Source organism: Pyrgilauda ruficollis, unplaced genomic scaffold, assembly GCF_017590135.1.
Source record: "Pyrgilauda ruficollis isolate IOZ18807 unplaced genomic scaffold, ASM1759013v1 scaffold20, whole genome shotgun sequence".
NCBI classification, from domain to species: domain Eukaryota; kingdom Metazoa; phylum Chordata; class Aves; order Passeriformes; family Passeridae; genus Pyrgilauda; species Pyrgilauda ruficollis.
The window spans coordinates 1,416,895-1,441,361 of NW_024519207.1; the positions used below are offsets into that span (position 1 = coordinate 1,416,895).

Genomic DNA, 24,467 nt, shown 5'->3' on the forward strand with positions numbered 1-24,467 from the left:
ATGCTCTGCAGCCACCTTCAGGGGTCTCCTGTGTACTTGCCTCTCTTTTCTCCACTGTAAGTCCCGATCTTTCCAGCACCAATAGAAAAAACAGATAAGGTCTTTCTTATCCTCAGTTCACTAGACCTTCCTCCTACAATGCCTGGAGAATGTACTTCACGTTATAGATGGTCCTGCAGCTTCAGTGCAAAACCACCCACAGTGGCTAAGGCATTTCAACTTCAGACTCTTGTGACACAGGTAAAACTTATTAGCACAGTCCCAAAAGAAGTGATATGAGATGACATGTTTCCCAGCACTCCAAGTTGTTTGGCATCCCTGTGCAAAAGGAGCCTTTTATCACTTGATGTTCCAAAGTGCCAGGAACCCAAACTCCAAGTGGGCTTCTGGTAAGTGAAGACATTGCCACATCTTTTCACCGCTACACAACCTCAAGAAGCCCACAGTTAAAACACAGAGGTCTCTCTTAATATTTCTGCTTGCATTCAGCCCAGCTCTTCTTTGCCTCTTCCCAGCTCAAACACAGGAGCCACAACCCCTTTGTATCCTTCTCAGACAACTCCCAGCCTCTCAGCTCCGTATCAGTGTGCCCAAGTACATTTTACTGTCACAGAAACCTACATGCTGTTCCCAGAGGCTGGGGGTGTATTTGTCGTTAAATTCATGTTGGATCATTATTCTAACTGTATTTGTAAATTTATGATCATTTCTCACAGTTGCTGCCAAATTAATTCTGATAGCTATTTACAGGGGCTTTTTCTTCTAAGCATGATTAGACGCCAATCAGTGAATCCAATTCATGAAAAGGCAATAAAATGAATACTACTTCAGCACAAGGAGGGAACTTAGAGAAAGTCTGTAAGTGAAATTAGCCATGTGTACTACCCAAAAGTTTTGTTTACTTTTAAAACACTAAGAAAAGGAAGTCTCTTCTGTAATATTAAAAAGGCCTATACTGCTACTGAAGAAGTGTTCACCTATCTACCCGTAGCCTATCCACAGAAATGTCTTTCAACCTGCAAACCGCCAAACCCCTGGGGATAAAAACCTGGCAGAGACGCATGGGCGAGGGGGCACCATTTCTTTAGAAGCATCATCTAGAGAAGGATCTGTCTGTGTCTTGGCGTGGCACCAAAAGTCTGAGCCAAAGTGTGTCAGCACTTAGGGGAGATCATTCCCTGAATCGAAGGAGGAGATAAGTCTGGAAATAGGGGACAACATGGAGTGTCCCAGGGTATGACCCGGCAAATCCTGCTGCTCCAGCGGGGCAGCAGCTTTGCCTCCCTGGAGCCTGCCAGCTCACAGCCTGGGCGCTCTCCCGGGAGGCGGGCTCACCCCTCCGGCCCCGAAACCCCGCTCCCCGCCCGCCAGGGGTAGGAGGGGGCGGCGGAGAGATACGGCTTCCCCCGAGGGAAGGCGGCGGCCAGGAACCAAAACTCGCCGGGGTGATGCCAGGGAAAAACTGCGGGCGAGCGGGCGCAGCGCCCGCGGAGCCGGCAGGGTGGGGAGTACCGGGCGGGGCGGGCTGGGGTGCAGGGAACCTGAGAGGGGCAGGGGATCCGAGAGGGGCAGGAGACGAGGGAGGAGAAGGGTTTGTGGGGACAGGGGGTCCAAGAGGAGCAGAATGGGAGGGAAAGGAGATGCGGCCGGAGACGGGCTGGAAAGGCAGAGGTGCCGAGAGTGTGGGGAATCCCAGGACCCAAGAGGACGGAGAGCAGGGAAACTGCGGGGCCGGGAAGGGAAAGCGGTCCGGGGTGGCAGGGAGATAAGGGAAAGACGGAGCCCCGGGAGAGGAAGGATTCGGGAAGACAAGAGGATGAGAGGGCTGGGAAGCCGAGCAGGAAAGGGAGTCTAGAGGGTCCGGTGCAACGGGCAAGGGATGCGGCTAGGCTGGGTGTCAGAGCGGGGAAAGGGAACAGAGGAGAGAAAGAGGGTCCGGGGATGCAGGGGATGTGGCAGTGCAGGGTAGGGAGGGGTCGGGGAGGGAAAGGACGTTCTGAAGGCTGGAGGATCCGGAGTCGGAAGGGAATGCAACGTACCGGCAGCGAGAGAGGGCAGGGGCTAGAGAAAGGAAGGGGGTGCAGGGGGTCCGTGAGGGGCAGGGGAGTGCGGGAGAGTCGGTGTCTGGAAGGAGCAGGAGCGGCGAAGGGTCTAGGAGCGCCAGGATGGGGGCAGGCGCGGTGCCGGGGAGCGAAGGGCTACTTACGGACACGCCGGGCGTGGAGGCTGCCCGCCGCGGCTGCCGGGAGCACATGGGCGCGGGGCCGGCGGGCGGCGGCCGCCCCAAGCGACTCTACCCGCGGTCCCGGCGCGGAGGCGACGCGGGTGCTCCGAGGCGGGCGGGACCGGGACCGGGACCCTCCCCAGCCCGGCTCGTCCTTTCCTCCCCGCGTTCCTCTCTCCCCCCGTTTGATTCCACGGGAGGCAGCGCACTCCGCCGCCTCTCCTCCCCCTTCCCCGCCACCGCCTCCCCGGGCGGGACCCGCCGCGGTCGGCGCAGTTGCGGGGCCGCGGACGGGGCCGGGGGCGAGGGGCCGGGCGGCGGCGGGGGAGCGGCGAACAGGAGAGCGGGGGCGCGTCCCCGAGTCCTTTCGGGGCGGGGCGGTGGTCCCGGCCCCGCGGGATCTCTGCGGGGATGGGTCCCGGCTTCCCGAGCCCGCCCTGGACTGCGACGGGGGGGTCTCGGGTCCCGGGGCCGGGTCGGTGCGGGGGTGGCGGGGAGCGCTGCGGCGTCGCCGGGCTGTGAGGCTCAGTGCGGGGTGCAAGGGGTGGTGAAGCCGGGGACGGAGAGGAGGAAAGAGCAGGAGAGAAGAGGGGGGGGAAAGACAGCGAAGAAGGAGCATTTGAAGGAAAGGGGGAAGGCTGCAGTCCTTACATGGGAAAATCTCCTGATGGTGTGCGTGTGATAAGAACTGTGTCTGTCTCTGCATGCGAGATGCTGATCCAGCATTTTGATCGCAACAGTTCCCGAGTTGGTCTACAGCGAGAGCAAATGTGATCACAGTACCAAGCAGCTCCTCTCGGATGGGTTAGGTCAAGCGGAGAGACAGGAGCTTCAGCCCTTTCCCAGAGTGTCTTAAGTAGGAAAGTTTTGAGGAGCGGTTGCCTTCTGCACAGAGAGCCTCTGGGAGAAAAAGACATTTCCCATTCTGGTTTTTCCTCTACGCCCAGAAACATGAATATATTTATCAGATACAAGACAATTTTATGACAGGTTTAAATTGTGTCAGCACCAGACATGCAAAGTCTCTTTGGTAATGTTTCTTTTACAGTCCTGGCATGTAATTTAAACACCATTCATTAATATTATTCATGCTAAATGGAAGTGAGGTTTATTGCTCTCAGTCTGCATTTACACCATTTAATAGTAACAGCAGCTATTTTCAGAATTGAATTACAAAGCCACTTTATTGTATTTTTAAAATTAGACTTCCATTTTTTTCCCTGTAATACAAAGTCTTAAAATCAGAATATAACTGAAAATGCATTCTTTCTCAAGAGATAAGAAATGGATTGGAAAGTATCTAGCATGATGAAGTTTTCCACCCTAACATTTCAAGTGTATTTAAGGAAACATGCTTCAAAAAATCAAAAAGTGAGTTAAATGTGAGCTGAATGCTAGAATATATGCAATAAAATACTCCACAAGGAAGACAATGAAGGCAAAACCCCAAAGCAGCCATACCCACAGCTGACTACCCCTAGGCCACATCCACCTAGTATACATCTATATTAGCAAGTCATGTGGATCACTCTGGTGTTGGATCTCATGGTGTCGAGGGCCTAAGTGATGTCACACTTTTCCATAGTTTTTTCTTCAGTTTCACTCCAGGTTGGGTCTGTGAACTGAAGGCCCCATGAGAACTCAGACCGCATCTGATGCACTCCTGGCACCTGGAACCTGTCTTCTGCTATATTGCTGTCTGAATCCACTCAGTGTACTCACCTCTGCTGGGCAAAATAAAACATGGTAAGTGAGGATGATCTGGAGATTCACTTCAAAAGCACACCCTTGATCCACACCAAAACATGAAAGTGGATGTGCCCACGGGGTGTCTGACAGAAAGTGAGCTGGTATGACTTTCCCAAAGCTGAGAGCTGGAGCCTGCTCCACAGCATACCATTCCATCATCCTCCCCTCAAACCACCTTTCCACCCGGTGCTGTGCCTCTACCCCCAAGCATGCACAAGCTCTCAGGTCTCCACTTTTGCAAGGAGCTGTGCACGTTTTGGAGAGTGTAGACACTCCTCGTTTACTGCTCACATGCCTTCACTTGGCTCAGTGTGGTGTTTTACCCCTGCTATTCATTTTACCAATGCCTGAAATGACAGGGATACTAAGCTAACACTGTGCCAATGGAACTCTGCTCTTGGTGTAAAGAAAGAGATGAATTGAGTACTGTTATTAAATAGTTGTTTAATTGTTTAAAGACTGAGGTCTGTCATTCTTCTCTTAGCCAAAGGCCTGGGTTATAATGAAACTGTGATAAATATGTCTAAATTAGGCATGTGTTGGGATCAGACATGGGTAGAAATTGCCTGGCATTAAAATGACTGTGGAAAAACTTCTGTTTCACACATGGAAACTGTTTCTCAGTTAAAATTGGCATTGGAAGTCTAGGGAGAAGCAAACAAGCATGAATTTATTCACGCAATTTATCTCTTCCATGATATATGCCAAGGTCCCCAAGTCAGTGTTTGCTTTGCTAATGGCATCTCTACAGCAGTTCATTTATTTGCCTTATATGGCCTGTACATTCACTCCCTGAGCTGCTGCCATTCTGCTTTCCCTCATGGAAACTGTACATTGAATTCTGCATCTCTCCTGAAGCATCTCATTTTGCCAACTTCTCTGAATGCCCCCACAAGCTGGCTGCATGGCTTAGTCGCTTGCAGGGAAATAAGCTTTATTTCACAATTCATATTCTGTCCAGGGAGTTTTGTTTTGATTAGGAACAAATTAAACACATTGTGTATATAAGGTAACATCCAAACCCTCATTCCATTTTCTTCTAATGTTTAAAACTCATCATGCTTCAACTGTATCAACATTTGATTTGCCTTTCAGGATCATTGTGCTTGGAAGTATTTTACTTGAAATTTAGCTGAAATATTTCTATCCCAGTCTAACCTGTTCAAAAGAAAAGGGGAGCTATTACATTGTGCTTTAGGATTCACAATCTTTCTCACAACCACAAAAGCAGATACCTCCTCAGAATATAGCAATAACAAAACACATGGTCCCCATGGTTTTGTCTATACTGAAATAGCAGCTAGTTTTAAAACTGGTCCTGGTGTTTTTTTAATTTCTTCACTTGTGAGAAATCTTCACAGTTGGTCAAGGGAACCTGAGCTGCGGATTGCCCTCTGCTGCAACCACTGAAGTCAGACCAGATCAAACACCCATGAACACATTGTCAGAAAACTACCCCAGCAGGGAGATGGAAAAATGCTTATAGATTTTGCCATTTTGTTTCTCCTCAATCCATTGACTAAGCTGCTGTTACAGCTGTGGCACTACAGACTTGATGGAGCTAATCAGCACTGCAGAATAAAGACAGAAAATCCTGTCACTGTACCTAAATCAATCCTGGCTAATATACACATCACAGGCTCGACCACAGACACTTTCACTACAGTATGACTTGTAAGACAACATAATACGCCATAGGGGAATATGTATGCTCCTGTACCCAAGGAAAATGAAACAGCTACCAAACCCATCTCATTCTTTAGTCTTTGACCAGAAAATGAACCAAAAGAGTTTTATCTTTCAGGCCACCATCTGTTTTCAGTTGTGCAGTCTGCAGGAAAGTGATCACACCAACACGGTTCCGAGCATCTCACAAAACTGGATCTTCAGGTCATGTCTGTACTCGATTTTAAATCAAAAAAGAAGGTATAGGTACAAAAATAGACTTGAGGCTATGTACTGGGAGCAACAGAAAGTCAACCCAATTATTCAAATGCAGTCACTGAAAACCAAACAGACAAGTACTGTTAGAGAAATAACCTGATAATTAGTACATTTGCCTGAAATTATGTCCAATCTCGCAGAAGCTAGGGGAAAAAAAATCAATTAAACAGACATGAAAAGAGAACCTCAACTTTAACATCTGAAAATTTCTCAGAGAAGGTAAGAAAACAAATTCAAGTGACCAGATCCTGTCCATCTGTATGGTGTCATTCCAAGTCAAACAAATTGCATGTTTTCTACTGTGGGTGGAACTAGACACCTGGGGTTTCGAGCTGTCCCATCCAGACCTGAATCTTGGTCAATAAACTTATCTCTAACCGAAAGAGCCTCTCTCCACTTCTATTTTAGTACTATCCTGTCATCAACACTTATTTTTCTGGTGGTTCTAATAGTGATAAATTTTGTGAATTCTCTTACTAACAATTTATAGCAAAACTTGCCATATTTCTGAAAGACAGTTGTCTTACACAATGCTGTTGTTGCTAACATCAGTCTTTTAATCTCTGGGTGCACATAAAAATAACATGTCAATGCAAAACAAAAGAGGAAAACAATCTTTATTATTTGCCATAAACCCTCCGTATGCTGTTTCATTTTTATGAAGTTATTACTTATCATCTATTATATAAAAGCCACCAGGTGCTCTACATTTTGCAAGGCTCTAAAATAGTAGCCACAGCTATTGATTTTCTCTTTTGTGTCCTGTTGTTGACAAGCTTGGTGGCTGTGGGAGAGGCCAAGGAGGTTTATTCTGCACCAGCCCCTTGGCTGAAGGGAGGAATGCCTGTTCTGCCCTTGCAAACACCGCCAAAGTGACTGAGCTCTGAGATTAGAGGTCCCAGACCCGTTCTCCTTTACCAGGGAATTGTCTTAGCCCTGCACAAACTCACGAAAAACATGGTTGGTTTCAATCCTAAATTTCCACTATTCTTAATAGGACTTTTAAAATAAGGAACATCTGGATGATGAGCGAGTGATTTCCCAGTAAGAAATCTTACTTATCTATTGGCAGCCTGCTTTCTGTGCATGCAGATCCAATACAGATAATGTAGTCGTGTCATTTTACGTAGGAGTGGGACACCTGTCTATGTTCCCCTGATGCTGGTAAAGAAAGATGCGGGGAACGTACTAAGAGCCGGTCTTGCCGCGCTGCTTTCTCGCACTGAGCGGCGGGCGCTTCTGGAGACACGGCTTTGTTTGACGACACGTGCAACAGAAAGAAGATTTTTCTTTTCCCTTTAAAGCCTCAGTCCGGGATCAGCTTTCAGCAGGAGGTCACAGTTTCGGCGCAGGGCCCGGAGAGCTCCGGTGTGCCGGCGATGTGTGCCCGGGGCGGCGGGCGCTGCGCTGCGCTGCGCTGCTCGACAGTGACACTCGGTGGGCGGCGGGGCCGGAGCAGGGCTGGGGCGGCGGGGCCGGAGCAGGGCTGGGGCCCCTCGCACCGCCCGGCGCCGCGGGGCTGCCGCGGGCTCTGCCCCGGCCCCTCCGGAGCGTTTGATGCGGCTGCAGACGAGGAAGGGCGTGTGTGTGAAAAGCGGGGGCAGAGAGCAGAGCGGGCTTCTGTTCTCCATAAAACCTCTGGGATTTGTAACCGCTCTGGGCCACTGTGCTGGGGCTTCTAAGGTGCCTTTGCAGAACCCAGAGGTGACTTTTAGCGGTTTGGTTAAAATGGGTGTATCTGAGAAGGAGGCTCAAGGCAGTGTCCTGAGTGTCCTGTTTCTCCCCCAGCCTGTTTCCACAGAACTGGAGCAGAGCTGCCTCTCTCCCCGTGAGTTCCAGCAATCACTTGCATCTAGGTCACCCTATTAGATCACATTCCCAAGGATATGGCTAATGATTTCTGGGGTTTTTAGAAAGGAAAGCTGAAAATCCTCTAGCTGGGGACAATGGCCAATTCATTTAACAAGTGGAAGCTCATTTGCTCCCCTCGCCATCACACCCTGAGGGTTGTACAGAACTCAGGGACTCCACGAATCCGGAACTTCTGAAATCTCACAGAGATTCGTCCACAGAAGAATTGCAGTGCCAGCTTTTGTCAGCTGAAACCCAAACAGAACTCACTTCCAGGTGTATCAATATCCGAAACATGTTCTCAGTGGGGGAAGAAACAAGCTCCTTTTTTTTACAACTCTCCAAGAGACTTGTGCTTAGTAAATCCAGTATGTATATAGCATTTATATACCTACATGGGTATATATGTGTATTTATAACACAGATATATGGATTATATACATATCTCTGTAATACATATAAAGGTATAGATACAGGAGACCAGGCTGGTCACGCAGGACCTGCCTTTTGTAAATCCATGTAGGTTGGGCTTGATCCCTTGGTTGTCCTGCATGGACCACACAATGGCACTCAGGATATCTCTTCCATAACTTTTCCCAGTGCCAAGGTCAGGCTGAAAGTTCTGTAGTTCCCTAGAACATCCTTCCAACCCTTCTTGTATATAGGTGTAACATTTGCTAATTTTCAGTCAGCTGGAACTTCTACAGTTAACCAGGACTGCTGGGTGATTGAGAGTGGTTTGGCAAGTTCTTTTCACGAGTTCCTTCACTACTCTGGGGTGGATCTTCAGGGCCCACAGACTTGGGCATGTCTAATTGCTATAGCAGGTCACTAATCATCTCCTCTTGGTTTATGGGGGATTCACTCATCTCCCATACATGCTCTGGGAAGATCTCGTAACCATCTCTTGGAAGGTTCAGCATCGAGAGTATTCTCTTGATATTATATTGTAACAAAATAACCTACTCATCGATTGTGCAATATAACTACATATTTCAATATTCCTTTTCCTGATGAAAAAGCTAATTAGCAAGGTCGTTACAGTTACCATTTATAAAGGGGAAGATAGTAATTCCATTAATGTGCTCACAGGAACTTCATTTGTATTACCTCTTAACCTTTACAAGGATATTACAATTTCAATAATTAATTGCTTTTTGCCATTTAATTTGCAGTTTACCATTTTCAAGGGAAATTACCCATTAAAACAAGGACTTTTTTTTTTAAGGAAAAAATTCTTTACTCTAGTATACACCATAAGCTGGCCTTAGAGAAACTAGATATTTGCTAAGCCATTTCCATATTTGTGTAGAGAGGAGTCTGTGCTAGCTCTGCATATTAAATAACTGCCCATTGCTTGAGTCTTTAGATATTTGCAGAAAAATGAGGCAGAATAGGGCTGAGGCAGTGACAAAAAGGGAATTAATTCTTATCCTCTTCCTTCAAATTCTCAAAGGCAATGAATCCTTCGTCTCTTATTGATGCAGTAAGAATTTACTTTCTTCTTCCTTTGCAACCATCTTGTTTCTTCAACTGAAGTTAATTTATTCTGCAATACCCATCCATGAGGCCTTCTGTTAACTTCAGTGACGGAAAAAAATAAAGGAACTTTGGCTCAACCTCATAAAACACAGAAATTCTGTCCGTGAATCACCAAGAACTTAGGTATATCCTCAAGACAGTGCCTGACACTTTGGAAAGACTTTGGAAAATGGGGCTCAACCTATGTATGCCTGCTCATACAAAAGTCTCTTGTAAAACAGCTACTCAATGAATCAGACATAAGCCAGTATCCCTGTGGTAGTATGCTGGCATATCTCCACTACTGATAGTAGAAATTGTGTCCAAATCCCATCACATAAAAAGAAATTTAGTTAAATATTGGTATCTGAGAAAGTGAATAATGCATTCCAAGTGGGAATGTCTGTGACAGAGTGAAACACCTACTTCTGAGAAAGGGATTTGCATGGGAAGATGGAGAGAACGTGACAAATTAAGAGAAGAGGCACAGCAGAAGAGGGAACAGAAGAAGCAGGTATGAACTAGACTGCAGCATTGATTTATGAATGAAAATGTAAACATTTTTTCTGATTCAGGTGCAAAAATTAAACCAGCCCTTGGGCAGTTCTACCTTTTCTACTGGCAAGTCCATGATATGTCATCCAAAATGATAAACCTCTGCATATGTCACATGCCTACAGGCACCAACTAGATCATTTTGCTGTGAAAACACGACATTTTATTTTTTAATTGTAAAATCAAACCTCCTGGATTTTTTACCCCTTTCCCCAAGAGTATAAGGAGAACCTGGGGTTACACCAGAATTCAAACACAGTATTTTATTTCCAGAGTACTGAAAGCTGGGGTATACTCTTAGAATTATTTGCAGAAAAGTCAAAAGTCACTGTCAGATAAATAGGGGTAAAAAAAATTTGTCTACTCAACAGTCTAGTGCACAAGTTTTCTATGCAGATGAGAAGACTGGGTAGGAATCTGAAGATGAACTGCATTCTGAAAGTGCCTTTCTTTCCATGGTCTGGTAGATGGTTAGCTGTGGGTTTTACCTCTGACTTTTAGGTGTTAGAAGATTGTTGAGATGTATCCCTCTAAAAGTTCTTAATTTTGTCTGCAAGTGTTCAGATATTCAAGTTGAAGAGAGTAAGAATAGATTCAGACCACTTAATATTAAGAGCTCCTTATATCATTATATCAGCAATGTATCAGCAATTACACCACAGCAAAATAATCTGCTTTTTGACCAGTAAAAGGAAACTCTAGCTCCAGGCTAGCATGGGCATTTCTTTTCATAAGCTTTCTTCAGTAAGGCACAAATATGTTAATTTTGTCAGTTAGCACTGCAATCTGGTTAAAGCACCTGATAGTTTTCCTTGAGACAACCTTGCATACATTATTAGAACTCTAGACTTTAACACATAAAAGGACATGTATGGAATAGAAGCAGAAAGAAGCCTCTAATCATCAAAATTAACATAAAAATATCCTTTCAAAACCTCTAGACTGGCAGTTCACTCAACATGACATTTGCCTTTTGACAGGCTTGTGCTCTGCATGCACAACAATATTTTAAGATGGCATTGTTTAAAGAAAGTTGAGAGTGATGAGTGATGTGCATTGAGACTGATGATATTGAGAAGAGAGCTTTACCTGCATGGACAAGAAAGTTGTTGCTAGTTTGCATGCAAAAGGAAGCTTGGGGTCTATTCTGGGGAACTTGATAATCTCTTGTAATTAGTACTGTAATTGGAGGTTGCTGGAAATGCTCCTTGAGCTTCTGCCAGAGAATGTGAGTGCTTCACAAAGCTGTTGACACCGTTCTTTACACCCAGCCTCACCAACCAAGTCAGCTGCAGTAGATGCCAACACAGAACTCCTGCTTTGTCAAAACTCTCATCTAAGCAGCAAACACACAGTGCTTTTTCCTTCCAGTGTAGCCACAGAGAGACACCAATACTAGCCAGCCCATCACCACCCCCCCGATGTCCTGCAGCTCACTGGTGATCCCAGGACACACTAAGTCACCATCAGGCTGACAGTTTTTGGCAGAGACTCACTCCATCCCCACTATTTCAGATTGTAAATGGATAAATATGAGCCACATATACCAAAATTTAGAAACAACACTTGCCTGCCCTTGGGGACACAATTACTTGTTTCCAGTGCATCAGTCATGGGGATGCTAGTTCTGTAATAATGCCATGAAGGCAGAAATGACCACCAGAAAGGGATGCCAGGTCATTTTAGCAAGAAACTGAAGGTTTAAATGTATTTCATCTGGAGGTGAGCAGATCTTTGCATAGAAATTGTTTGCAATTCACAGCCAACAGCGGTGACTGCAACCAGTGTCAGGCATTAAGTAATAAGTTATTTTTATACACAGCAGCTCTCCAGCATCTCTGAGGGTGATGGCATCTCGCCAAGGCTTTGAAAGGGCAGTAGGAGCTGACACACAAAGATGAATGGTTGAGGCAAGCCCAGATGACACTTCTGAGTCAACTTTACAGAAAGAATCAAATCCAAATATACCAGGTAGCTCCACACTGGAGTTGCTGAGAAGCTGTTTGGCTAGGCTCCTGACAGATGTCTGAGAGTGCGACTTCTGGCATTTTGGAAACTTATTTCTCCTGAAGTAGCAATAAAGTTCCATTAAATTCAACCAAACTGAATTGTTATGAGCACTAGGAAAAGCTATTTATGACACCCATACCTGTAAAATTAGGTTGATGTTATATTACTGCTATGAAAATTGCTGTGATCATCAACATGCTTTTTGCAACTTTTACTAGCAACATCCCTCAAGTGCTCTTTCACAAGACAATGTGGTGAAGCTGTACAATTTTTGCCTCATGCCCAACTATGGCTTTTCCCTCAAGAGCTCCTTGTGTGCTCATGGCTCCAGATACACTTTTGCCTGACAAAATTGTTAGTTGTCATTTAAAAGGGAGTTTCTATGTACCAGATGTCCCTGACCATATAATCTTTTCTGTTCTGTTTGTGCCACACATTTGTGTAGGATTTGCTGGAATTTTATCATCTTATGCAACTGCATCCCAATGAACAGCTACCAGATCCAGGAGAGCAGTTACTAACACTAAGGACAGTACTTTGGATACTGACTATGGTAAAGAAATTGCTGGGACCTGAGAGAAGCCTGTCATACTACCCTGCCTGCGTGGCAGAAGTATGCGCGTGTAGGTGCAAAAAGGGCAAGAGGGCAGAAGCCATATAACAGGAGTTTAAAAGGAGCTTTGGAAAATTCAAATCCGCTTCAAAACACAGACCAGCCAGTCAATGTAATAAAAAAAAGGGGGGAAAAAAGGGCTGCAAAAATGCATTTCATTCTACATTTATGCATCTCTTGTCCTGCCAAATGGAGTTATACTATCTTGGAGTCCTATATGAATCCTAAATGACAGAAATATATGCTACATTTATCACACATCTTCAGTAACTTGAACTCCAAAAACAAAGTGACCATAGTGATTTGGAATAACATTCCCATTGTTATTCCCATTTGTTCTGGGAATAAGAAAAATGCTTCAGTGAAGAATAGTCATACTTGATCACTAGCTGGGGGGGCTTAAGGCAATGCCTGAATTTCCACTAAGGGATCACAACAAGAGCCTGTTCACAAGAAACATACCAGAAAAGTCAAAGGAGGAAAACACTAAGATTTGACAGAGATCCATAAGACATGGACGTTTGACCCGCAGGTCTGGATTAAAATACGGCAGTTGGAGTCAAACTTTGCAGCAGTCTTTGTCAATACTTTTGTTGTTGATGCACTGACTCCAAAAGTATTTTTCTAATACTTTTGATTCTTGCAATTTATTAGGTCTGCCTTTGGCTTGTCATGATCCACATCATGACCCTGGCATGATCTCCTAGAGAGCCTTTTGGTGATCAGCTGATCTGAGGGCACTGCCCAGTAATTTAGGTTTCATTCTTTAGATTTTCTTTGCTAGACATTGACTTCAGCTGAGATCAGGACATAATGAAGGGTACTTTTTTTTTGTCTGATGGTAAATAGTTGCAATTTTTGTTCAGTTGTTTGGGTTATTTTTATTTCACCTATAAAACAGAACACATTCCAGAGACTTTTTGCCAGCAGTCATTGCTTGAAGAGATTGGTCAGCAGACCTGGCACACATCACTATCATTTGTTACATGTCCTGCTTGTATTTTCTTTTTTGCAATTTTTTTTCTTTATTGTTATTGTAATGGCAAGCATACTAGTAAGCATATGCAAAGAACTATGAGCTTTATACTTTAGCATTATTCTTCAGTCACAGAGACGTGGTGTCACTAAGATGATGCAGTTCATCAGCCACAAGCAGATATTTGTTCTCATGGGCTCCATGATCTAAATAATTAGGGGTTTTTTTCCTTAGGTGAAATTTGGGCCCTCACTGAAGTGAATGGCAGTGCCATGATGTTGAGGTGAACTCTCTGTCTTTGGAGACACAAGGCTTGACTCCATTTTTCTCAGAAGGCTGATTTATTATGTTATATATTATACTAAACTACTACATTAAACTATACTAAAAGAACAGAGAGCAAAGAAAGATCAGAAGGTTACAAAAGACAGGAATAGAATAGAATACATAACAAAAATCTTGTGACTGCTCACAGCCTCGGCACAGGTGGCTGTGATTGGTCATCAATGGAAAACAATCCACATGGACCAATGGAATATGCACCTGTTGCATTCCACAGCAGCAGATAGTTATTGTTTACATTTCTTTCTTGAGGCCTTCAGCTCCTCAGGAGGGAAAAAAGTCCTAGGAAAGGATTTTTAATAAAATATCATAGCTACAGCCATGACTAATGTAATTGACATAGTTTAGACAACGACCTGCTTAGAAAGGTCCTTTATTCTGCAGTGTTCTAGACTCAGATAAATTTAGACTAAATCCTATTCATTTTGCTGATACAGTACTTCCCTTGAAATCAATAGTTGAGTTTTTTTAGCAGGAGATGAACAGGAAAATTTCATGGGTTTGATATGTATTAAAGTGCACACTGTACTGCTAGTGTTATCTTTTCAGTGAGTTATAACAAACAGAAGTTTTATAGCTCCTCAGCCAGGTGGCTGATTCAGCATCACATATATTAGAGCCACTACTGCTGACTGTGAGGCACGACAATAAATCCTCAAGCGAGATAGCATGAACTAACCTAAAACTTCAGAACTGTACATTCTCTTGGACCTTCAAGGGACACAGACTACATGACTACATGTTGCTGTCAGGGTGACCTTTGGCCAAATCATTCACAGAGTCATATTTCCGATTTCCACATGATGTCAACATTGTCTGAATTTTTTTTTTAAAGGTTAGCTCAGGAAATGGATTGATTTGGTCTGGTGAAAAGATTCTACAGTATTTAACTCTAAGAAAATAAATAATTAAAAAACCCAGCTCTAATTGACTTAAAGACACAGAACATTTTCATATGCTCCTGCCTATTAGTTGGATTTTCTAGTCCAGCCTTAGCACAAAAAGATATCAAAATACTAGACAAAGCCAAGGAATAATTTCATGGCAGAGAACTAGTGAAGATTATAAGGCACTGGTGGATTTCTTTTGGAGTATGCTCTGTGCAGTGGAGAGACTGGCAGAGCCAAGTTCCACTCCGCCTGATCATCTATAGGGATGTAAGCATAAAGGCCTGCAAATATTTTCAAAGGGATGACATAGTTGAGCAGCAATATATCATGGCCAGCTTCCTTCAGATACTCTTCTTCACTGCAGGACCTGTAAATTGTATGCAAAATAGCATTGTAAAATTCTTTTTATCTATTATACTGTACGAAAAATCCAACTAACTATGGACATTTGTTATATGACCTTTCATGTCCCTGACTTCATAATGCTTCCCATTCCTATGTGCTCTGTGCATCATGCTCAGGCAAGTTCTGCATTACTCCTTCCTTCCTTCCTTCCTTCCTTCCTTCCTTCCTTCCTTCCTTCCTTCCTTCCTTCCTTCCTTCCTCCCTTCCTCCCTTCCTCCCTTCCTCCCTTCCTTCCTCCCTCCCTCCCTCCCTCCTTTTAATGTATTTGTACATTTTCTTTTTCCTTCATCACGGAAATTTTCCTTTCTCACTCTCATTTGCCTATGACAACACCCATAACAAGAGCTATTCCTTCTTCTTTGTGTTTAAGAAAATATTTTTATGTCCTGCTCTGTCACTCCTCTTTTGTCCCAGGGTAGAGAAATACATCCAGCAATGTCTTTGACCCCAGTCAACCTATTCATCCACTGAAGTTTTATTACTACTTAGCCTTTTGTGGAACAAATTCAGATTACTACTACAAACCTTTTTTTGTCTTTGTCTTCAGAAAGTACATGTACTCCCACGCATTTGAAAGTACAGCAGCACTTGCTAGCTTTGGCTAGGTAGACAGCAGGTGGCATTCCTGACCACACCTTGTTCTGCAGGCTGAACTGTGCTCCTGTCTGTGCACCAAAGGAGCGGTTTGTGAACACTTTCACCACCTGCACAGTGGTAACAGCTGTCAAACAGTTTTGCTGTCTGAGAGGCAAAGCCCACAAAACCAGAAACCACCACAGCAAGGAACTAAGCAAATTAACAGAAACACCCTGTGCCAGGCATTTCTTTACTGACACCGATAGTTCTGCTGCTGTGTCAAGCTTTGGTAAGGGAACTTGCAGTGGTGTAAATTACACACACTACACAACCTGTCTATCATTGACACACAGAAACTGATCACTGAAATCAAAGTACCTTCTGGGAGTTACAGATCACAAAATCCCAGGCACTTTATCCCAGTGTACATCCAATTGATTTAACAGGATGTTTGCTGGTGGGCAAGCAGACTGGTAAGAATGTCATGCCAAACCCACTTTTGTATGAATGAATATAAGACATGGCACACCAGCTGAGTTCTAGATGGTTGCAATTATATTTGCATTTCTGTTTTAAAAAATCTGCTCTGAGGGAAAACCTACCCTGTAAAAATTATTTGTATCAGAAAAAGAGAGGATTTCTTTTTATAGCTGCATCTAATATTCCTAAAAGATGAACAAGATATAAGCACTGGTATCCTCATACAAACAGATTTTAGACTTGTGAAAGGTAAAAAAGTTGCTCTCTTGATTATTTCTTCTCATTTTTTCAAAAGAACGCATGCATAGATAAACACATGATGTTTCAAAACTCCATTGGTTCCTGTCAGCCCAATGTTTTACATTAGCTAGAAGCATTCTGGCTCACAAAACACATTCTTGAAGAAATGCACACCCATGAAGAAGCATCTGAAAACAGAACTGGTTGCTTCAAAAGAAAATGCATGTACCAACTAATAGAGGGAATTCTTTCTGGCTCCTTGTATGTTTGTGGTATAACTTGTTGGACAAGACTTGGCAATGGTTGTGACTTATCTGACACTTGTGTTTCAGGTGTTGGAGCCTTTCTGACTTCAAGGTGTGCCTTCACTCTGTCGACTCATCCATCAGGTTAACAACATTTGAAGTGTTGTTCAAACAACTAACAACATCCAGCTTATAGGTGGGAGGGGATTTTTTTAATAATAGGATTTTCTTGACATGTTTAAATATTAATTGCTTACACCTGTGATGACTGCAGGCTGTTTAGCTCTTCTGACATGGAGAAGGGAGATCCTGGCTCCTGGAAGCTTAGTCAGAAGTAAAGGACATCTAGGAGATAACATCAGTGTAATAGGGTGGATGAGAAACAGAAACTAAGGAAAACAACGTGTTTGAAAATGCTTGAAATCCTTCTTGCTGACGAGAAGCCAAGAATTGAAACAAGGCACTACAGTGACTGTTCAGAAAAGCTGCCCTTTTATGCAGAGGATCCATGTGAGGAAGCAAACAAACAAAAATTAAATAGCAAAATATCCTATCACTGTCTGCATCACACTAAGATTTCAAGGGCTCTGGTCATACAGTTTTTCCTTGAGGTAAATGACTCAAATTAAAAGAATAAATAATTAATGAATAAAACGCTTCAGAAGCTCAGCGCTCCACCTTGGGCATAAAGGCAATGTCTACTTGATGTGCTTGCAGTTATTTTCAGGAAGGGTCTTCAGAAGAACAATGTGGGATCCCCAAACTCCTGAAGAGTTAAGCTACTGCTTAAATCTTTGGGTTTTGACCACACACCATCAGACAAATGGAAAGGTGGTGCTGTTTTCACAGCTCATACCATGGTGGAACCCATGTCCTCTTGCATAATAACTGTGCACTGTTAGTCATCCTCTCTCCATGGCATCTCACCTTTATCTGTGTACCTGCTTTCCATCCATTGGAAAAGCCCACAAAAATCCCTCTGCTGCACCTCAGCATTTCTGATGGGACAAGTGACAATGCGACAGGTCACGGTCTTAGGCTGCACCAGGGGAGGTTTAGGTTGGACATTAGGAGGAATTTCTTTGCAGAGAGGGTCACTGGGCATTGGAATGGGCTGCCCAGGGAGGCGGTGGAATCACCGTCCCTGGAGGTGCTTAATGAAAGACTGGATGTGGCACTTGTTATGAATAAAAAGTTACCTATTTTTGTTTAAGATTACAGAGCTAAACAGTGCCATGGTCTGCTTGCCATGCTGCTGTCAGGTCATAGGTCGGACTCGATGATCTCAGAGATCTTCTTCAACTTCAGTGACTCTGTGATTTTGTGCTCTGAGCTCTGGGGAGACCTTGGGAGGTCACCTCTGTGTCAGTAAATGCACAGCAGAAACAAGACAACCTCTTCATTTTGACACATATTACAGCCACTGCTGTGAACTTATATAACAGAGATCTCATTTATTTATTCCTTTCTAGTTGTGCTCATAATTAAAACAATTGTTTTGTGAAATAAATACAGATGTGTGGTCGCATGAAGTGAACCCTCTATCATCCATTCAAAATCCTTTATTTAGTGAGTAAATTATTTATAATTATTAATATTTTAATTTTTATGCATTTTTAATTTTATTAATTAGTAAAAACAAACAAAGAAATAAACAGAAAAATCCCGAGTGCCACCTTGCAGCAGGCGAGGCCTGGCCCCACAGCCGGCCTGCGTTAGACCGGAACCAAATGCTCGGAGCGCGTTTCCGCCGGAGCCGCTCCGAGAGGCGCCGCTGTGGCCGGGAGGGCCGCAGTCATGGCCGACACCGCCGCGCCGCCGCCGCCGCCCGCCGCCCCCGCCCCGGGGCTCCCGGCTGCCCCCGGCACCAACCCGCTGTCCCGCAAGCTCAACAAGATCCTGGAGACGCGCCTGGACAATGACAAGGTGGGTCGGGCGGCGGCGGAGGGACGGGGTGGGGGCCGGATGAGCCGTCAGGGGCCGCGGGCCCCGACAGGCTTCGCGGCGGGGAGGCGAGACCTGCCGTAGCCTCAGTTCCGCTGCGGAGCTGCGGGCGGTCCTTTGCAGCATTAATTACAGATAGAATTAGTTTTCTCTTCTCCAGCAACATGCCACGCTCCTATTTTATCCCTTCAGATCGTAGGGAGGTTTGTATTACTGGCCTCGGAAGGGCATTTCTCAAGCTTTTTGTAATTTAAATGTTTTCTTGCTGTGGATAGGTCATTCATTTACAGAAAATAGTCTTATTGGTTAAAGCTACTGCAAAATTGTGGACAAAGTTTTCTGTTATGAGAGAAGAAGAAAGGGTCAGCAATGTATTTAGTTGTTTGCCAGCTGATGTGGAGTGTGTTAAGGTAGCTTTTCCTCTAAAGCCATTTATTAGGTTTGCTTTATTTTTAATAAGATCATGAATTTGGGATGGGTACAGACTATTTAAACTGCTTCTTTGTAACTGCATGCAAACTGAAGGTCCTTTTTTATTTTTCAGGAAATGCTGGAAGCACTCAAGGCTCTCTCAACCTTTTTTGTGGAAAACAGTTTGCGCAGCCGAAGGAACCTGCGTGGAGACATTGAACGACGAAGCTTGGCCATAAATGAAGAATTTGTGCACATATTCAAGCAAGTTAAAGAGGTAATGATTTTGCAGCATGATTAGCTATTTTGCAAGAGTACTGCTATGTGATTTGAAGTTTAAAAAAAGAAAAAAGGATAAAAAGAGATTTTAACTTTCCAGGATGGATATACTTTTACAGTAAAATAGTTTCATTTGTTGGGCATGTTGCATTGGATGTTTCAAACAGATCCAAATCCTGAGTAAATCTTGATATTTAGAGGTGCATCACTCTGTATTGGCTCACAGGGAGCCTTGAACAACACTGTACCTTGGAATTGGGGCATCTAATTGTGGTGGGAAGCTGAGCCTGATTAACACAGCATTTCTGATTAAAAATGCAGTTACTGTTATTTGAACTTACTTAGGAACTTGAGAGTATAAATGAAGATGTGCAAGCAATGAGCAGCTGCTGTGAAGACATGTCCAGTCGTTTGAAGGTAATATATAAATGGAAGTGCTTTGAATATTTTTTCCTTTTGAGGTGTGACTATGTCCTTTTAAAAGGATGAAGAGTTATTTTTGAGGATTAAGAGCAGCAAGATGTTTCCATGGTATGCATGTTATGTTACTTTAGGGTATTAATATACTTCTTCTTACTTGTTTAGAAAATATATCAAGGAAGTAATTTTAATTTCTTCCAAATTGCAGTTCAAAATGCAGCCATATACTTATTTTGATAACAGCAATGTGAAATCCATGTGTGCATCAGTGGAGAGAAAATATTTTATTAGATTGGATGTGTGTGAGATTTAAGGGTTAATTTTTGTGTTTCCATTTAAAGTGGCTTTTGTATTGACTGTGTCTCTTGAGTTATGTGTTCATGCAAATATCTCAAGTATATTCATAGGGTAATTCAAAGAAGGAGGCAGATCTGGCATCTTCAGTATATTGGTTTTGTTTCTTAACATAGTCTCAGAATGCTGATATGCAGGAAAACCAATTCTGTTTCATCTTTATCCTGAGTCCATAATATTCCTGGTGGAGCTGGGGAGTGCAGGACATTTGTGTTTTATGGTGCATTACTAAATCTGGCTTGGTTTTAGGGTACAAATTCAAAATTCAGTGCAGTGATGCGTATAAACAGCTTATGAATGCTGAAGTGTAGATGTATTGCCAAACCAAACCTGTTCCAAATACAGCACATAAGTTATAGTATGTGAATAAGAATGCTTCTCCAAAAAAAAATCCTGTGAAAACAGTTGTTTTCCTCTCCATGAGTGTGTGAATATTAGATGTCCTCCTGCTTAGATAAGTAGGTTTCACAGTCATTGTTCAAATGTTTGTAGCTTGATGAACTTGTACCAAAAGATGTGAGAGTGCAGTGTAGCCAACTGCAGTACTTAATTTTCAGTTTTGGAAGGAACTGGGTAATGCGCCTCAGAGGTCTCAGATCTCTTTGAACATTGTTAATGTGGATATATTCCCTAGTGCAGTTCAGGAGCTGTTAGACTAAGCTCTTAGATGTGGAAATGAGTCAAGTGTCCATGCAGATTTTTGCTCTTTTCTGTCTTTAGATCATGAAGTGTAACTGTCGTCTGTGATTTTTTTTTCTTTTCCCAGAGTAGAGCCACCCTGCAGAGATTTCTTTTACTGTTAAAGTCAGTAGGTAGTTTTGTTCTGTGCCCCATAGGAGGTTTCCTCTAGAGCCCTGTAGAGCTCATAACTTGTCTTGATTCAATCCATATTTTCTTTGTATGAATGTAAAGTTAATAAGCTCATGAACTAGCTCTCAGTTGTGAAATACCCTGGTACTTTATCTGTAGAAGGACAGGAAGACTTGCAGGCATGTGCTCAAGCTGAATAAGAAGACAGAAATGAGCTAAATAGAGCAAATAGAAGAAAGACAGAGGAGGATTTGGGGCATATAATGCAGAAAAGTGTGCAAAGAGAGCAGTATTTTAAGAAAGCAGAACAAATGCAGGACATGAAAGGGAATATATTTGGACAAGCCCAAAAGCTTTTTAGCTTTGTTATTTTGTAAATTTATGATACTGTCTGATCCAAATAGTCATATATTGTCACATCTGATTTTAGGACAGTGATTTGATAAATACAGTGGCTGAAAGGGAGAGAAGGAGCAAGTAGTAAAATGGAGTTCAGTGGGATTGAAGTATAATGAAATTGTTAACTAATATACTGAGGTGGGAAGGAAGAGAAAAATATTTCTCTTTTGGATATACAAGAAACATCAAGTACCAACTTTCTGATTTCTCTAGCATGTCTGGCTCATTTCTGACAGTTACCTGGTTAGGTTAGATGTATGCTCTTACATTTCATACATCAAATATTGACAGTATCTGGCATGTATTTGAAGGCACTTACGTGAACACTGGCTTCCTGGTATATCTAGCTAGATTCAGAAAAAATGCTTTTCATTCTTTTCTGCTGTTCTGCTGCTGGCATTGTTCATGGTAATCAGTACTTCTGCCCAGAAAGTACTGGAAAGAAAGCAAATTTCCTCTTTTTTTTTTTTTTTAAATTGAAATTTGCAATTAAGTTGGACATGAATTGATACAGTCCTACTTTCACTTTTCAAAGCATTCCTGTACCTTTACTGCTTTTCTGTTATAACTAAAGTAGTGGCAGATAGAAAGGCTGAAATGAAACAGTGTGTATAGATACTTTTGTTAAACCTCTCAGGGGTCTCAAGACTGGCATCTTCAATTTGGCAAGCTGTAATATGGCTGTAATAGCGTATTGAAATTATTCACAGAATGTCTTTATTGCCATTTCCACCTCTTCACTTGCAGTATTATTCTATACTGAATGCATTTTGATTTTAGGATTTTTTTGTTGTTAAATTGTCTCAGTTTTTCTGCATAAGGGATCACTGGCGGCGTCCAGTGTGGAGCCAAAAAATCCAGCTGTTCTTTAGCTTTTCACAGAGCAATAAGTTTCAGAACTCTTTAACTTTAGTTGCAGCAATCCTTGCAGTTATGCAGTTGCTGTATGATGCAGAATTGTTTCTGCATGGATTCCCTTGCACTGCCATCACTCAATATTTAGGGCTGTGTTGAATTTCCTGAGTTAGAATGGTAAAGCATTTAGATAGGGAAAGACTTCTGAGATCATTGAGTCCAACCCAGCATTGCCAAGTCCACCACTATGCCATGTCCCTCAGTGCTACACCTGCACATCTTTTAAGTACCTTCAGGGATTGTGACTCAGCACCTCCCTGAGCAGCCTGTTCCAATGCCTGACCACCTTTTCAGTGAAGAAATTTTTCCTAATAATTGTCCTTGGTCCGTGCAGTTCTGTAAGCTGTTGGACTGTAGAGCTAGGCTTGCTTAAACTAGCAGAGCTGTGTTTATGACCTTTTCTAAAAAGTCTGAGTGGACACTGGTACTGGGCAGTTTAGCATCCAGAGCTGTTTGTATAATTTTTTAATTTTGTGACAGCAAATGATTTATAGTTGATGGGCATACAAAATAATCAGAACTATTGCACTAGTATTTATAGTGTTTCTCTATTAAATATAAATTTAAAATAAACTGTATGTATATATGTGTATATAAATATGAAAATATATATGGATAAGGATAAAAATTTATTTATTTTCTGCATGGACATAGGGAGAGTTAATGAATACTTGTTTCAAGAAAGCCTTTTATTTCAAAGAATATGCTCTTTAAATAGCTTATACTCAGCTTCAAAAGTATTACCTATTTTAAAGATTATTTAATACAGTTGATATGTTTGTGTTTTTCACATGCTTAACAATGCTAATTGTATTCTAGGCAGCAAAGGAACAAACCCAGGACTTGATTGTAAAAACCACAAAACTCCAGGCAGAAAAGTATGTATACTACCTTATTTATTTGATAGAATTCTCTTTAGATGTGACTCTGACACTTTGATTTATGACTTTGGGATTTTTTTCAATACTGTATTTTTAGCTCAGTTGCACTCTTAGCTTATTGCTAAATGATCCAAAAAGATAAGAATGTGTGTTAGTGTGTGTTTCAATAAAATTAGCTTTTTAGGGAAAACAATAATTTACAGTGGTAGCATATGCTAAATATGTGTGTGCTTTGCCTGAAGTCTGTTGATAATGTAAGTTATATTGTGTCATAACAGATATGGACCAACTCAATTTCCCATCAGTTTGACAGGCTCCTTGTTATTAATGCTTTGTATCCAGTGGAAATCTCTCTCTTTTTCAGGGGCTATATGAGGGAATGCAAAGTTGGATCCTAACCTACTCTGCCATATTTAAAGGTGACTGTAAAATACAGGAGTGCTGTTTAATGATCTTAGCACAGACCACTTTTTCCATTGGCTCTCCAGCCTCCTGTGGAAGAAAAGATTTGTATTTTTTGGTTTTCAGTATTTTTATTCCTGAGAAGGGGATAATAGCCAATGACAGATTCAAGCGGTCTATTGTTTTTTGGCTAGGATGTATGGTTTCACAGCTTCAGGTTTTCTCAGTGTAGAAGAATGAATCACCTTGCTTTATGAGCTTTCTTCAGAAAATTATATACAGTTCACTGGAGGTTAGAAATAATTATTTTACAACAGTAAGTTTCTCTTGGAAATAGTTTTGCATTGCTCTGAGTAAGCTTTCAAAATCAGTAGGTTTATGATATGAGCTTCAGTAGAAAATCTGTACGTATTTTAAACACTGAATGTAGAATAACTGCATAAAATGCAGTGCTGTTTCATGTGAAGTGAAGGATTTGGTAAAGACATTTAAAGGAAATGAGCAGAAGTCTTAGAAAATACATCATTTTGAATATGAGTATGTGAAGTAGTAGAACAAAGAAGCAGTCATATATTTTGTAGTCTTAAGGAAAGCTGCTTTGATTCCTTGCTCTGAAGCAGAATGGGAGATACCAAGGCCAGTCCCAAGAGGTGTATGTCTAATTGGCCTTAAATTCCATTAAAAGAGATTATGCAGACTGTACATCAGTACCTCCACAGTATAGTCCTTACTTGCACTATAGTTTGCTTAAAAAACTTTCTGGTAATTCCTTTAAAAGACAGAACATCCGCCCTAGTGTGGAGAGGAAAAATGTTTAGGAAGTAATCTGTCCTTCTAAGGGTCTGTGTGATCTTGGAGTGCACATGTAGGAAAAAGTTTGGAAGTTTATTTTTTAAGTATACCATGAAGTACCCATGAGCAGAAGCCAGAAAGTACTTGTGACTTTTACAGTCTGATAGTTACGGAGATTCATAATACCATTTGTTAGCAAAGTTGAATTTTTCCCTGCCTAAACATATGAAAAATTGTGA

At 42.5% G+C, this 24,467-nt stretch overlaps 2 protein-coding genes across 3 annotated transcripts in view; one reads left to right on the forward strand and one right to left on the reverse strand.

Annotated features, from left to right (window-relative positions):
• Positions 1 to 2,474, reverse strand: part of LHFPL6 (LHFPL tetraspan subfamily member 6) — a 135,159-nt gene extending 132,685 nt beyond the window's left edge. The window contains exon 1 of the mRNA XM_041467093.1: positions 2,207 to 2,474. The gene's annotated coding sequence lies outside the window, so the exon portion shown is untranslated. The remainder of the gene's footprint in view (positions 1 to 2,206) is intronic.
• A 15,926-nt stretch (positions 2,475 to 18,400) lies between these two features.
• COG6 (component of oligomeric golgi complex 6) overlaps positions 18,401 to 24,467 on the forward strand; it is a 53,438-nt gene continuing 47,371 nt past the window's right edge. For both annotated transcript variants that reach the window (XM_041467013.1, XM_041467014.1), the window contains exons 1-4: positions 18,401 to 18,547; positions 19,110 to 19,253; positions 19,601 to 19,672; positions 22,973 to 23,031. In XM_041467013.1, coding sequence (XP_041322947.1) covers positions 18,419 to 18,547; positions 19,110 to 19,253; positions 19,601 to 19,672; positions 22,973 to 23,031 — 404 coding nt within the window. In that variant the 5' untranslated portion in view covers positions 18,401 to 18,418. The remainder of the gene's footprint in view (positions 18,548 to 19,109; positions 19,254 to 19,600; positions 19,673 to 22,972; positions 23,032 to 24,467) is intronic.